The sequence below is a fragment of the Geotrypetes seraphini genome, chromosome 13, assembly GCF_902459505.1.
Source record: "Geotrypetes seraphini chromosome 13, aGeoSer1.1, whole genome shotgun sequence".
NCBI classification, from domain to species: domain Eukaryota; kingdom Metazoa; phylum Chordata; class Amphibia; order Gymnophiona; family Dermophiidae; genus Geotrypetes; species Geotrypetes seraphini.
In genome coordinates this window covers 68,653,181-68,669,505 of record NC_047096.1, presented here as the reverse complement: position 1 = coordinate 68,669,505, position 16,325 = coordinate 68,653,181, and the positions used below count along the sequence as shown (strand labels likewise).

The 16,325-nt window shown below is 43.6% G+C and overlaps 1 protein-coding gene across 2 annotated transcripts in view; it reads left to right on the top strand.

Annotated features, from left to right (window-relative positions):
* ACLY (ATP citrate lyase) overlaps positions 1 to 16,325 on the top strand; it is a 92,841-nt gene that overhangs the window by 35,460 nt on the left and 41,056 nt on the right. For both annotated transcript variants that reach the window (XM_033918316.1, XM_033918317.1), the window contains 8 exons: positions 1,153 to 1,283; positions 2,610 to 2,728; positions 3,454 to 3,590; positions 5,107 to 5,168; positions 7,525 to 7,642; positions 8,159 to 8,310; positions 8,569 to 8,659; positions 15,246 to 15,387. In XM_033918316.1, the coding sequence (XP_033774207.1) occupies positions 1,153 to 1,283; positions 2,610 to 2,728; positions 3,454 to 3,590; positions 5,107 to 5,168; positions 7,525 to 7,642; positions 8,159 to 8,310; positions 8,569 to 8,659; positions 15,246 to 15,387 (952 nt within the window). The remainder of the gene's footprint in view (positions 1 to 1,152; positions 1,284 to 2,609; positions 2,729 to 3,453; positions 3,591 to 5,106; positions 5,169 to 7,524; positions 7,643 to 8,158; positions 8,311 to 8,568; positions 8,660 to 15,245; positions 15,388 to 16,325) is intronic.

Sequence of the window (16,325 nt, the reverse complement as noted above, 5' to 3'; positions counted from 1 at the left end):
TGTCTGATCTCGGGGGTGTTAAACCTGCCGGGTCCCTCCCCCCACCTTCCTCCACCTCCCCAAATTTTTGTAGAGGTGCCTCAGCCGGCGGCCTGGACCCCTGGTTGGTCAGCCTTCCAGCTTTGAGAGCCGTGGAGTCTGTTCTGTTTAAGTTAAAAAAAAAAATTTTTAAATCCTGAGGTGTGCCTGTCTAAAGGGCTCATTTCCCTTTAAAACTGCCTTTTTTTCTGTATTTTCTCATCTAACCGGCATTTTTCTTTCAGCTAGGGCGGTTTACAGCACAATGAGCACTTTTAAAGGGAAAAAGTCTTATTGTGCTCCAGACACGAGGTAATCGCGGCCAGCTTGTGCAAGCGTTGTACAGGCCAAAGCGGTGGGGCAGTCTTGTCGGCAGTGGTTGCTGGCGGCCAGGGCACCCTTCCACATGTACCTCATGAGTCGGCTTCGGATTGCGGGGAAGCCCGGGCTTCCCTGACACCCATGCAGAGGGTTCCCCAGCCACCGACGATCAGATTGAAAAGGATTCCCTTACCGCCGGAGCAGCTGGAGATTCACTTTTCACGTTGGTCGGTTCCTTGGTCTCAGCGTCAGGAAAGTCCCAGGCTTCTCAGAAGCAGCAGGCCGCAGGAGCTCCAATTTTGGCGGTTTCAGGTCCAATTTTGGTGGGAACCTCCTCCTTCATTTCTGTTACCTCAGGTGACCTTCTCCCTGTTCTGGAAATACAGGGGCAAGAACTGGCATGGTCCCCTGCTGGGGCAGGGAGTCCTTTGGGGCCGCCGGGGGTTTTCCCTCCCTGAATTTATGTTAGCACGTTGTAAAGCTTATGTGCTGGCAGCTAGAGGCTCCGTGTCCACTCCTGGGGTCTCGGGGGGGAGGGGGGTTGCCCTTAACATCTTCCCCGGTGCAGCCCCATACAGTGGCAGTTTTGCCCCCCTCCTCTCTCGCCCAAGCGGCCGAGGGTCTCTTGGGATGAGGATTTTTGCCCAGAGGAGCAAGATGTAATTGATGAGGACCTGGACCATTTACTGGTTGTGAAAACTTTCTAAGTGATTATTTCTCCTGAAAGAAACTAATAATAGGAAGGAATGTTAATAAAATTCTGTTTAAGGATAGGAAATTTTGCCACATTTCTTGCTCCTCTCTTGCATACAGTTGTGACAAAGCATGGCGTTTATGTCCTGGACCTGGCTGCGAAGATTGATGCCACAGCAGACTATATCTGCAAGGCAAAATGGGGAGATGTGGAGTTCCCGCCTCCATTTGGGAGGGAGGCATACCCAGAGGTGAGTGGACCTGTGTGGAAAATGTCCGATGCATTCTTCATCCTGGTAGTTTCTGACGGATGCTTGAGAGAATCTACAGCCAAGAAAATAGCCTTCAACCAGGATAAATAGTCCCTTTCCCCTCCCCCATGTTATAATACAGGTAGTGATTTGCTGCATTCTGACACATCCCTCTTAGTATCACCCTGCCTGTAAACTTGTGATCCTGTGTGTCCTAAAATTCTGGATGGATAAAGCCAAACTCCAAAAACACATCTTGGTTTGCAGAACACGACTTCTCGTTCTGATCCTGTCCATTTTAATAAGAGTTTGGAGATGCATTAACAATGCCAAAAGTCCATTTAGATATTATCTTGGAGGCAGTTTGCCAAATACCAGCACTTAACTCAGATTTATGTCTAGTTAATCATTTTAAGGCTCTCAAGTTGTCTGCTGAAGGTCATGCCAATGTTATATCTGAGGTTATCATTAAGAATTAGAATTTGGGGTACACAGCAGGCTCAGTGAGACAATCTTAGCAGATCCAAGTGCTTTAAAGGATGATTCCATTCCCCTCACCCCACCCCACCCCACCCTTTAAGTGTAGATAGGAAAATGCTGCTTTCTAGTGCATTGACCAGCAAAAGGTGCTCTTGTTTTGACTAATGACTCTGGATATGCACCAGAAGATTGCAGCTTTAGTTCCAGGTGAGACAGATGTCCTTGAAGCTCAAGGTCTGTCCATATAATACATTTGCTGTAGCACTGGATTTTGACAGGCTTTTAAATGTACCAAAAAACCCACTAGTGAGCAGACTAGTGAGTAGGCTGTAAAAGTGCATTGTGAGTGCTGAAAAATAGCCCATGTGCAGCACTTACTAAACTTTACTAAAAGTTAAAAAGTTTCTGATATGAGGATCTCACTGCTAAGCCGGGAATATCGATCTCAGCATGTCCCATAAGAGACTTCCCCATTCGTGGAGGGGTTGTAAGTTATATGGCAAAGAGACGCCATCAGTGACACCTATTAAGATTGTTGCTTGTTGAACTTTTGTTATGAGGCCCACAGGTGGTGGCATTTTTTGGTAGCGTTAAGCACAGCCCTTAGCCTGGTCACCACAGATCAGTTTGTCGGTGCACTAATTTCTGGAAATGTTTATGTTTATGGAAGCAGTTAAAGATAAGGTGAAGCAATAGGTTCTCTTATCACCTACCTCTGGCTCATAGTGGAATGGTTCAGACAGTGTTCCACTGCGTGTTGTAGCTCTGAAGGATCGCAGGATGGGAGGGGACTGGGGCTAAGTCAGAGAATGGAGGAGTTTATATGGTAGCATTTTCTGTTGGCAGGAAGCCTACATCGCTGACCTGGATGCCAAGAGTGGGGCCAGCCTGAAGCTTACCATCCTGAACCCAAAAGGCAGGATCTGGACCATGGTTGCAGGGGGAGGAGCTTCTGTGGTATACAGGTGAGACAGCCACTCTACCTTCTCTGGGGGTCGTAGATCAGGGGACTGAAGGTAAAGGCGATAAAGTTTCTATCAGACAGGTCCATTAACAGCTATGAGCCAGGCAGGGTTTGAGAGAGGAGAGCAAACAATGGGGAATAGATATTGGGAATTTTCAGCAGATCAGGTCTAGTTATTTTCAGCAACAGGATGCTAAGCTTGGTGGATCATTGATCTGACAGTGGGTAGAGAATAGAGAAAGGCATAGAGAGGGTGGAGAGGGACAGATTCTTCAGACTAGCGGGGACAACAAAAACAAGAGGTCACTCAGAAAAACTGAGAGGGGACAGATTCAAAACAAATGCAGGGAAGTTTTTCTTCACTCAGAGGGTGGTGGACACCTGGAACACGCTTCCAAAGGAGGTAATAGGACAGAGTACAATACTGGGTTTCAAAAAGGGACTGGATGACTTCCTGGAAGCGAAAGGGATTGCAGGGTATAGATAGAAGGTTACTCTACAGGACAAAAGCGAAAAGCGTATGTGAGTTTTAGGGTAGGAGCACTATCAGGTCCTGGACCTGAGGGGCCACCGCGTGAGCGGACTGCCGGGCATGATGGACCTCCGGTCTGACCTGACAGAGGCAAGTCTTATGTTCTTATGTATCCAGCTGATGATGCTTTGGAAAAAATATATTCCTTCTTTCGGTTTATGGTCTGCCCATTCCCTTTTCTCTCTTTTCCACAGTGACACCATCTGTGACCTGGGCGGTGTGAATGAGCTGGCAAATTATGGGGAATACTCCGGTGCACCTAGTGAGCAGCAAACCTATGACTATGCCAAGACCATCCTGTCCCTCATGACCCGAGAGAAGCACCCTGAGGGTGAGGAAGAGCACTTACAGCTCTTTTAATCTCTTAAAATGCTAGTGTTGAGTGAACCGCACAACTCTCTGTATCCAGTGCACGAGAGGCTGGGTTGTCAGGATTTGAACCCGTAGCTCTTTTGGGATATACATTTAAGTTGCATTTTACACTGACCTAGGGATCATTGTCTGTCTGATTTTTGTTCTTTGTTCAGCAGCTCTGATAGGTTCATAGCTAGCGGGATGGCAGGTAAATGGAATAGGATACCTTGATTTGACCTGCATAGCTGTTTCAGAGTATAGTTGAGTGGAAATGTGTAAATCAAACTCCTTCTACCATGAATTCCTTCTCTCACACCAAGCAGCATCATGGGGTAAAGACCTAGAACAATTACTTTCGCCCTCTACTTATGAGGAATCTAGGAAACGTCTAAAAACATCTTGACAACTGATCCACTTATCTCTTTCCTCTCAATAGCGACCTACTGTCCTTTTGATCACTTTTCTCCTCAACAATGAATTTCCTGTCTAATTACTTCTCTTTCTTCTTCCCCTCTTGAAGTCAGTCAATTTGTACCTTTGCTTAATCTTTTGTAAACCGCATAGAACTTCACGGTATTGCGGTATATAAGCTGTTATTATTATTATTATTATAAGCATTCTCTCTGTCATTCTCCCACCTGAGCACAGTGTATAGATGCACCTTCTTGTCCAGTTTGTCTGTCTTGATTAGATTGTAAGCTCTTTTGAGTAGGGACACTCTCTTTTATGTTTAGATGCATATATGTCTAGTCGCATTATAGAAATGATTAGTTGTAGTTGTATAAGCATGTGTCCTGCAGTGTCTTATGGCCCTTGAAAAACTCCAGCTGTGTTATGCTTCTTCCTCTCTCAAATTTCTTTATTTTTGTTTAAAGAAGCATTTAATTGCTGATATTTTGGTCATTATTTATCCTATTTTGATGTTTTGGATACAATCTATTTTATTACATTTGTTATAGTTTTGATTATTATGTTAGGGATGATATTTTTTGTTTTTGGATTGATTGATTAATTGATTGTGTTCAATAATTTTTATTGAATTATAATAATAAAAATCATATGTATAATAAATCTTACAAAGAATATTATGCCAACATAATTAATAGAAAAGTACAGAAAAGGAACAAAAATCAGTAATCAAAGACAAGTACAATGAGAGAATAGTATAAATGTACATTAAAATAACTTTATCAGAAGATGTATACTTTTATGTTTCAACCTGTTTGTTAAAGTTAACAATAAAAGACAATAACAACTTGAACATAAGAAAAGAGACTTAAAATAACATTAATATATCTACTAACAACCTCCCATCACACCCACCCCCATCCCATCTCTCCAATCCCCCACCCCTCCACCCCCCTATTCCCAAATGCTACTAATCAAATGTGCTTCACTTCCTGATTATGTTAGTGTGTAATCTGCCTAGAAACTAATTGAAAGAGCGGAATATAAAAATAAGTAAATTTAATTTATTTTGTTTCTTTCTTCAGGTAAAATCCTGATCATCGGTGGTAGCATTGCCAACTTCACCAATGTGGCCGCCACATTTAAGGTAACAAAATATTTGGAACTAGCTGCCAGAGCTCCAGTGTTTTCCTGAGATTAGAGTTTGTGTCTGAGCCTAAGGCCCAGAGGTTTTGTGGCCATCCTGCCTGTCCTTTGTCTGCTCTGATGGTGCATTTAGGTCCTGAAGTGAAGGCAAGCAGAGTGGTGGTGGTAGTGGTGATGGTGCACTGGGCTGTGACCTTCCCTACTCTCTAATCTGATAGTCGATCTATAGCCCTCAGCCACATATCTTCTGCTCCACTCGGACATAGACTGCTGGTTCATCAGGAACACCATATCTTGTATCATGCTGAATAATTAAAAACATAAACTGCTGATATCCTATTCCGACTTATCTTATGGAAAGTTCTGGCATTGGACACAGAAATTTGGTCTTGTGAGGTATATCCAATATAATTAAACAATTCAAATAAAGTCAAGGTGGTATACACAATAAGAATAAAAGAACTCTAAATAAATAAATAAAAGATTATTGCAGGCATTAGATCTCTAGATGATGTTATTTCAGAAGGTAAACTGCTGGATTTTTCACAATTGCAACATAGATTTGGTCTAAGTAAAACACAAAGTTTTAAATGGTTGCAATTGAAGCAGGCCATTCAGGTTGGGTTCCCTGAATGGAAAACATTGAATAATCAATATAGTTTAAAGTTCTTATGTTTTCAAGCAGACTTCCTAGGACATCAAGCCGCATTGTGGTATAAATTAATATCTGGATATTTGAATAAAAAACCAAAAAATGGTCTAAGAGATATTTGGAGCATTGAGATTAAGCATCAAATTAATGCATCTCAATGGCCACTAATTTGGTCTTGGAGAATGAGATGTACAGTGTCAGCATCTATGAGACAAACTTGGTTCTTTTTATTACATAGAGCTTTTTGGACCCCTACACGTTTGCAAAAATTAGACAGTTCTAAGTCCAATAAATGCTGGCACTGTAATCTGGAACCAGGGACATTAGATCACTTACTGTATCATTGTCCCTACATTAAAAGTTTTTGGAATTCAATTTGGCCACAAATTAATAAATTGATGGAAAATCATATAGCAATATCATATGATACAGTATTATTTGGAATGATGATGAGGAAAAAAAGTCAAATTTCACCAGAAAATAATAAGCTTTTATTAATTATGACAGGGGTTGCCATTCAGCATATAACCAATAATTGGAAGAATTATAATAACCTAAATTATACATTTTGGTGGAATACAATATGTCATATATTTAAAATGGAAAGAACAATAGCAATAGAAAGAGGGACATATACTAAATTTATAAAAATATGGGGGCCATTGACAAAATACTGCAATGAATAAATAGTAGGATTTTTCTTCTTCTTCTCTTCTTTTAAATATCTTCTTTGTGACACACATAGAGGGGGGGCAGTGAAAAAAAAAAAATTTTACATAATAGGATATAATATGATATACAATATGTAATGTATGATTAAAAAGTAATAGAAGGGTGGGGGGAAGGAGAGGGGGAAAAATATATTTAGAATATGATGTATTAGATATAAAAGTGATATTGTGTATTTATCAATTGTATTTTAATATTTTGTACACTTTATGTAAAACTTGAAAATAAAAAATAATAAAGAAAAAAAAAAGAATAAAAAAAAGAATAAAAGAACTCCAACATCAGCTAGAAAAGGATAGGACCACACAAGACACAAACAAGCAAGTAATAGAGCTAGTAGGCAGGTGCATTCGGAACCCTACTATAGGTACCACTGTTTGACAAAATGCCAAATGCAGCTGAATCTTCAAAAGCACCTTGAATCTGTTAAAAGACAATTCTTCACATAATAACAATGATAATTGATTCCAGAGTGATGGGCCCAGCCCAAAAAATGCATATTTTTTCATGATGGAAAGGCAAGCTAGAGAACGGGATGGGATAGCAAGCCAGTGCGCAGATAATAAAAATAATAATAACAATTTATATACCGCAATACCGTTAAGTTCTATGCGGTTTACAATAGATTAAGCGAGATACAAATTGATTGAATTTAAGAGGGGGGAAGAGGAGAGTTAATAGGACCGGAAATGCTTTGTTGAGGAGAAAGAGATTAATAGGACAGAGGAATCACTATGGAGGAGAAAGAAGATGAGTGGGTCAGTTGTCTAAGAGTGCAGTGATCTGCCTGAAGTATATGGGGTAATAAGCAAAGCCAGATAGGAAGGGTTATTTTCTCAGTTAGCTCTATGTACTAACATAGTAATCTTAAACATTATATACCAGTGCACTGGTAACCAGTGGTATCATATCAACAGAGGTGTTATGTTCAAAGGTCCTCCACACTCCTTAAATTTCTATTTTACCTCTTCTCCAGGGGATTGTCCGGGCTATTAAAGATTTTCAAGGCCCTCTCAAAGAGCACGAAGTTACAATCTTTGTCAGAAGAGGAGGCCCCAATTACCAGGAGGGCTTACGTGTTATGGGAGAAGTAGGTAAGGTAGCGTCGGCAGGCTGTGTTTGGGAAAGGAGAGAATGCCAGCAGCACTTAAATTCATTGAGGCACTGATTTTCAATCCCATTTCTATCACCATCTCTCATTATGTGCCCTTGAACAGGATCTTTAATCTTGTTGATTGAACACTGAAATTGTAAACTCTTTGTGTATATGTGATCGGTACTTAATGTTGCTAGGTCCTTGCCTCTGACAGTCAAAATATGGGTTTTCTTTTCTTCTACTTTGGGTTTGCAAAGGATTCCTCACTCCTCCTCTGCCAAACATTAGAGCTTTGAACAAATAGGAAAGGCAAACTAAGAAAAGAGTTAAGAAGTGGAGGAGCTGGGCCAGGAGAGAGAGGCTTCTGCTTTGTGGGCTTAGCATATGTCTGCTTCTGTAAGTGGGGGGCTTTTTTTTTTCTATTACAGCATCTCCTGTTTATTTTATTAAAAAAAAATTTCTAGACCTTCTTACTAAGATGCCCAAAGATTAGTGTGACTTTTTTCTGTTCTAGGCAAGACTACAGGAATCCCCATCCATGTATTTGGGACAGAGACGCACATGACAGCCATTGTGGGTATGGCCCTGGGCCACAGACCAATCCCCAACCACCCCCCCACAGCAGCACACACCGCCAACTTCCTGCTTGCCAGTGGGAGTTCCTCTGTGAGTATCCTGTGAGCATAGTCCTGTGGTTCATGCCTTGGACACTGTGCACAGTGTTTGCGTTTTAGGGATCCTCCCATTCTGAATCTGAAGCACGTTATGCTCTGATGAGATCTGTTGATGCATACACCATACACCTGCAGGTTCTGGAGAAAAATCAGTTCTTTTAGGAAGAAGAAGGTGTTTTTAGTGGGAATGTGGAGCACTCTGAATCTTCACTGGCTGGTTTGGGGATTGTAACCCTGTGCTCTGTTTCAGACACCAGCCTCTAGCAGAACCGCTTCCTTCTCGGAGTCTAAACATGATGAGATGGCTCCAGCTAAGAAAGCGAAAGCAGGCGTGCCACAAGGTAATGAAACTCTCAGCATACACAATGGGGTTATTTTTTTTAAATGAAAAAACACTTATATCCTACATATCCCCAAATCTATGCGGGATATGAATCCTTGTTTGTTTTTTTTATGTTTTCTGTCGATGCCCCAGGTATCTAGTATTGCTATTTCAATTCCCAGCTTCCCCCCACTAAAGGCCAGATTTGGTAAATGGCTTTATATTCTGCCCTAAGACAGACCACCCTTTACAGAATACTAGCTTAGAATACCTCTCATGCCTAACATTGGGTTACATATACTTGCCAGAAACTGGTATAAATGCTCATGCCCAACTGATGTCAGTTAGGCGGGCACAAATCCAGGTATATTATGCCAAATTTCTGGGCCATACCCTACCCTCTTTGGAATTGCACACTATGACATTGATCCGGACATTACCGAGAGAATCATTGTTACGTAATTCTCTCGGTAACGTCCAGATCTCTTCTAATTTGTAATCCGCCTAGAACCGCAAGGCACAGGCGGAATAGAAATCATTAATGTAATGTAATGTAATGTAATTTAGGCAAGCATGTTATAGAGAAGGGCACAGGAAAGATCCGTGCCTAACTTCTATTTACTGCCAATTGTTATTGATAACACCCAATTGATTAGTTTATACATGGATTTGAAATCTGCACCCAAATTTTGGCAACCTATACAGAATCTGGGGAAGTGTCCAGCATCACTGCCTCGGGTATCCAGCATTTCCCCTCTTCCATTCCTGCTGGAACTGAACTGGGCTGGGCTGTCACCACCACTCTCCACCAGGCCAGCCTTGAAACAGAATGAATGGCTAGCGCAGGGTCTTAAGCATACCATCAACATTTTGCTGGGTTCGACCCTTTCAAATAGAAATTTTTTTGGGGGGGGAGCAGACCCAGTAGCCCTTGAGCTGACTCTGTTTTTAAGGCTGCTAAAGATTGCTGCCATTCCCAGATTTCTGCTTCCTTAGGCGAATGCCTAATCTCTGCACTGCTTTGTTGTGGTACTATCAAGAGGCAGTTAAACTGATTAAACCTAAGTATATTGCATTTGTGTCCAAATTTATTTATAAGGACATAAGAATAGCCTTACTGGGTCAGACCAATGGTCCATCAAACCCAGTAGCCCATTCTCACGGTGGCCAATCTAGGTCACTAGTACCTGTCCAAAACCCAAGGTGTAGCAATATTCCATGCTACCAATCCAGGGCAAGCAGTGGCTTCCCCCATGTCTTTCTCAATAACAGACTATGGACTTTTCCTCCAAAGTTAGACAAGTTTCTTAATGAACAAGGACGCATGCTGGTAGGACTAGTCTCAGTTAGGGTGCTGGTCTTTGACCAGAGGGCCGCCGCATGAGCGGACTGTTGGTCGTGGTGGACCACTGGTCTGACCGAGAAGCGGCAATTCGTATGTTCTTAACTTGTCCAAACCTTTTTTAAAACCAGCTACGCTATCCACTCTTATTACATCCTCTGGCAATGCGTTCCAGAGCTTAACTATTCTCTGAGTGAAAAAAAATTTCCTCCAATTGGTTTTAAAAGTATTTCCATGTAACTTCATTGAGTCTTTGTAATTTTTGACGGCGTGAAAAATCGAACCACTTGTACCCGTCCTACTCCACTCAGGATTTTGTAGACTTCAATCCTATCTCCCCTCAGCCGTCTCTTTTCCAAGCTGATGAGCCCTAACCGTTTTAGTCTTTCCTCATACGAGAGGAGTGCCATCCCTTTTACCATCTTGGTCGCTCTCCTTTGAACCTTTTCTAGTGCCACTATATCTTTCTTGAGATAAGGAGACCAGAATTGAATGCAACACTCCAAATGAGGATGGATACAGGGGCATTATGACATTCTTAGTCTTGTTAACCATCACTTTTTTAATAATTCCCAGCATCCTGTTTGCTTTTTTGGCCGCCGCCACACATTGGGCACATTGTCTCAATGATACCCAGATCCTTTTCTTGGGTGCTAATCCCCAAGGTGGACCCTAGCATCCGGTAACTGTGATTCAGGTTATTCTTCCCAATGTGCATCACTTTGCATTTGTCCACATTAAATTTCATCTGCCACTTGGTCGCCCAATCTTCCAGTTTCCTAAGGTCTGCCTGCAATTTTTCACAATCTGCATGCGTTTTAACAACTTTGAACAGTTTAGTGTCATCTGCAAATTTAATCACCTCACTCGTCGTTCTAATTTCCAGATCATCTATAATAATAAAATGCTAAGCGCGCATGCGCACTCTCACCGCGTGTTCCCTGAGATCTGATCTGTCGGGATGTGGCTGGTAGGAGTGCGCATGCGCGCCAGACAAGCCTCCCTGCTCTCCACCTCGCGCCGCTGAAAGGATTCCGAGGAAGGCGGCAATGGTGAGGGGAGCCACCGTGGCACATTCAAAATTTAACTTTGGCTCCACACTCGCGACTCGGAAAATTTAACTTCGGTCCCACGCTCGCGGCTCGAAAAATTTAACTTCGGCCCCACACTCTCGGCTTGAAAGAAATCGCACCGGCGCTCGCAGGCGGCTGAGGCCTGCAGCCGGTCTGGGAGAAAGGGGCGGTGCTCCTCTGCTAAGTCTGTCCCAGCAGGAACCTAACACCTTGCCACGCGGAGAAGGGAGGGGGTGCGCAAGCTCCTACAGAGCCAGTGAGAGAATGTCTTATCCCCCCGAGCAGGAAAGGAAAAGAAGTGCAGAGGTGGATTTTTCTTCCAGGTCCCTGTGACTTCCCTTTGAAGTGGTTTGTGCTCCAGCTCTTCTCAGGTTTCCCAACTTTGCTGTGCCCTCCCCCCCCCCATCAGACTAGCTTTCAACTTTGTTAAATCCATTCAATTTGTAACATCTTTCAATCAATGTTAACCAGCAGAACATTGTTAAAAGAAGTGACCCTGGAAGGGAAGGGGGTATAATGATGGACAGGGAAAAACCAAGCCCGCAAATGAAAAATGGGCAAGAACTGCATGCATAGAGAGAGAGAGAGAAAAAAAAAAAGGTGACAGGTAGCAGGATACAGATGTTTCAGGTTTGGGAGAAAAAAGAAAGACAGAAAGAAAGAAATACAGAAACAGGCTAAGAAGAGAGAGAGAAAGAAATAAATACAGACACACACACACATATTCTAGCACCCGTTAATGTAACTGGCTATAAGACTAGTTTATAAATAAGTTAAATAGCACCGGTCCCAGTACAGACCCCTGCAGCACTCCACTGTTTGCTCTCTTCCATTGAGAAAAATGACCATTTAACCCTACCCTCTGTTTTCTATCCGATAACCAATTCTTAATCCACAACTAAACTTTGCCACCTATCCCATGACTCTAATTTTCTCAGGAGCTGTCAAAAGCTTTGCTGAAATCCAAGTATACTATGTCCAGAGACTCTCCTGAGTCCAACTTTCCTGTTACCCAATCAAAGAAGCTGATGAGGTTGGATTGACACGACCTACCCTTAGTGAATCCATGTTGACTAGGATCCCTAAGATTCCCCTCATCCAAGATCGTGTCCAACTTACGTTTAATTAGTGTTTCCATGATTTTACATACTATCGATGTGAGACTCACTGGTTGGTAATTCGCAGCCTCTGCCCTGCAACCCTTTTTATGCAGAGGAACAACATTCGCTGTTTTCCAATCCAGGGGGACTCTCCCCTTCTTTAGGGAGAGATTGAAGAGCATGGCTAATGGTTCCGCCAGGACCTTGCACAGCTCTCTGAGCACTCTTGGGTGCAATTCGTCTGGACCCATGGCTTTGCTCACCTGGAGTCTTGACAATTCGCTGTAGACATCAGCTGGTGTGAACTCAAAATTCTGAAATGGGTCTTCCGCGCTTGACATTGCTTCCAGATGTGGCTCTTTCCCTGGTGCCTCGCAGGTAAAAACCGAGCAGAAGTATTCATTCAGTAGTTTGGCTTTATCGGAATCTGTTTCCACGTAATTCCCGTCCGGTGTTCTGAGGCGTATTATCCCGTTTGTGTTTTTTTTCCTGTCGCTAATGTACCTGAAGAAGGATTTGTCCCTTTCTTAATGTTCTTTGCTAGAGTTTCTTCCACTGCAAGCTTGGCCTCCCTGACTGCTGTTTTGACTGCTGCAGACCTGGCCCTATATTCAATGTTAGCTTCACCTGTTCCCGTACGTTTGTATGAAAGAAATGCTCTTTTTTTCTCCTTGACGAGGTATCTGCTGGCTTGGGTCTGTACTCCTATATAATAAAACTCTAGCAATGCATACACACTCCTATCTGCGTGTTCCGTGATCAGTAGGTCTGTGGCCGCAGGAGTGCGCATGCGCGCCTAGCTGTGACAGTACTCGGCAGAGAATCTGGACGCAGGCCTCCCTGCTCTTCAACTCCTCCAGGCAGTGGCAGACCAAACAGGACTGTTCCCCTTTCGCAAACAGCGACCGCCGAGGGAGTCCGCACCACCCGTCGTGGCCTCCCCCGAGGTGAGGCCAAGCTGCCTACTGACCTCTCCGAACTGCAGTGTGGACACGATCAGCAGCAACATGCCTCCAAAGCACAGGTACAGGCCGTGCCGGTGCGACAGGCACATGTAGGTCTGTCTCTGCAGCAGCTTCAGCGCCGAGGTCAGCACCATGGCATGCCAGGCATGTCCCTGCCTCCCCCGCCGCTGGGCTCGGGCTCCTGGGGGCCGGCGGCACTAGCCGATCACGGGACCCCGGCTGATGCTGAGGCCCCGCCTCCCCGCTTCCGCCTGACACGGTGCCACCAGACCTGGACAGCTTCCCACGAGGAAATAACAAAACGGCCCTACACTCACAGACCTGCGAGCAGGGTTGCCATGGAAACCCAGCCGGCATAACAAAAATGATGCAGTCGCAAGGGTCAGTGAGAGGGGATCAGGAGCGACATGCACAGCAGGGGCTTAGAGGGCAAGAGAGCTGCAGTTGGAGAGACTGAGGAAGGAAATGTTCAGATAAAGAACTGAGACTGAAGAAGAAATTAAAAAAAAAAAAAAGGAAGAGACACCTACAGGGAAACACAGGATCAGGAGCATACAGAGAAAACAGAAGTTTGCAGGACTCAGGAACATATAGAGAAAGGAGAGCAGAGATCCCTGCAAGAAGAGAAAAAGAGCAAAGAGACTGGGGATGAGAAAGAGAGCAGAGATGCTTGCAGGGAGAAAAAGCGAGGCAGTAATGTTACAGCTTGAGAGTGCAGAGTGAGGAAGAAATCAGAGACAGCGCTACACAGGGAAATGGAGGGAGGAAAGAGACAGAAAGAAAAAGACAGACAGACATATATTCTAGCACCCGTTAATGTAACGGGCTTAACGACTAGTTATATATAAATGACTTGACTCTGCAATATTAGACTAAAGTGGTGTCTCAGACTTACCTCTTTCAGTGCCACCTTCTCATTCTCTTGGTGCCTGGGTCTATGTTTGCAGAAAATAAATGGTAGTTTGGAAGCCTGCACAGTACTTGAGGTATAAGTATTTGGTGAAGAGCCTGCCACAATGAAATCCTCTCTTACGGCATACAGTTCCATGCACCCACTAAAAGAAAAATAAATTTTAAGTTACATCATTTATATTTTGTAAAATGTGGGTGATTTGGTTTCATTCACTCCAGGCATGGTTGCCTTTCAGCTCCTGCAGAACCAATGACCCTTGAATTTGGATCGTAAATGATATTAGGAGGTGAGGGGGCCTGTACTTGTGGAACCCACATTTTAAAATCTTGTGCCCCTTTACGATAGAGCAGAGGAGAGGTAATCAAGGCACTCTGGTAAACATCTTGTGCAAACCACTGGTCTTCTTAAAAACCTGTTTCAAAAACAACCGTTCAACCACCTTCTTTCACACACCTTCTCTCCCTTGGTGACTGGCATGTTTTGCAGTTATGTTTCATCCTCGAGGTGGCTGCACTCACTGCTTGTAAATACCATGTTATGGAATTTTGAAATCCCACGAAGGAGTGAATGGGGCTTTGCAGATCCTTTCTTAGGTGTATGTTTAGCACTTCTTATGAATATTATGAAGTCACTAGTTGGGCATATGGAACCAAATACCTAGATTCTGCATTAACTGTGCCTGGATGAGCCCATTGTAATGTGGAAATGTCTGTTAGCTGATTTGGGGGGAAAAAAAGTAGAAAAGAGGTGGGGGTTTGGGAATGGAGGGAATGATAGTCATCATGGAATGCCCAGAAGATGGATAGATAAGTCATGTTTGTTTATTGTTTTGGTTTTTTTAATTTTCCTCCCCATGTTTTGTGTCCTGTGTTTTAAACCAATCCTAAGTCAGTCGTTCAAACTTACAGCTTTCCAATGTAGACCAAAAGTTTATTTTCTGGTGTTAAAGCTCTGCATTTTGCTAACTGAATGGGATCTTTTTGCTTAATTCCCATTGAGGAGTTGATGACACGCTCTCCTGGTATTGTCCTTTTAGGGGTTTACATGGGTTGGGTTCCTGGAGACACTTTTCAAGCTTCCTCAGTGATCACTGCAGCTTCTCCAGCACTTAGTTGAAGTTATCATGCTAAACTTGTGATAGTGGGTTGGGATTTGTGGAAAAAGTGGGGAAGTGCATTCTTTTTATTAGCTTTCATTTTAATATTCCAACAGGCAAAGCTACTACACTGTTCACCCGCCACACAAAGGGCATCGTCTGGGGGATGCAGACCCGGGCTGTACAGGGGATGCTGGATTTTGATTACATCTGTTCCAGGGATGAGCCCTCGGTAGCTGCCATGGTATACCCTTTCACGTAAGCACTGCACCCATGCCTTCTACCCAGTCATGCACATAATTAATACCTAAGGCAAGAAACAGAGCACAAATGAAATTTCAAGCCAGTCCTGGCTTCCTGGTTTATTCTGGTACCTAGAAGTTGCCATTTTCAAAATGGCAGAAACAGGAACTGCACATCCCACAATGCACTAAGAAGCAAACTCAAAAACCCAGAAACTGGCTCAAGTCCAACCACCTTCTGATTATCTGATTACTTTTATTACTAAGTGGATTTGCAGAAAGACTCCACAGTAGCAAATTACTTTGTGATGCTGTATGGCTGTTAATGATGCAGTGCGGCTGTATTATACATGCTGCACTCTCTGCAGTGCACCCCATCCAGCCCACTGGGTCATGGCCAAGCAGGGAAGACAATGGACAAGGAGCAATTTTAGTGCTCCATATGCCCACATTGCTCGCACAGTCCTCGGGATGGTCCTGCATTAAGATTCCATCTTTGTTGGTACCATTTGGTAGCCAGTTGATGATATATGAACTGTTTGGTGGATGCTGGTCTGATATGCTGTTTTTCCAGCTACTGCTAGTCCCAGCTCTCCCCTCTGCTGCTTATTTTTTTTTACCTTCAGTTGCAGCAGGGCTGTCAAAAGGCTGTGTGAGCATGGCAACTGCACGGAACTTAGGGAAATGGGCACAAAAATAGTTCCCCATCCTGCAGCATAGCCACCGATGGACTTAGGCTCCCCCAGCAATGATGTAGCTGACGGAAACCTTCAAGCCCCATCATCTGAAGACTCCCGGCATCTCTCCTGCCAAGAGGTCGGGAGGATCACGTAACTTCACTCCCCTGACACCCCCCAGTACCCTTGAATCATTTAATTCTTCACCAGCAGTGAGCAGCACCACATTCCCCCTGATTGCACTGACCCATTCCTTCCATCAGATGCAAATTCCTGT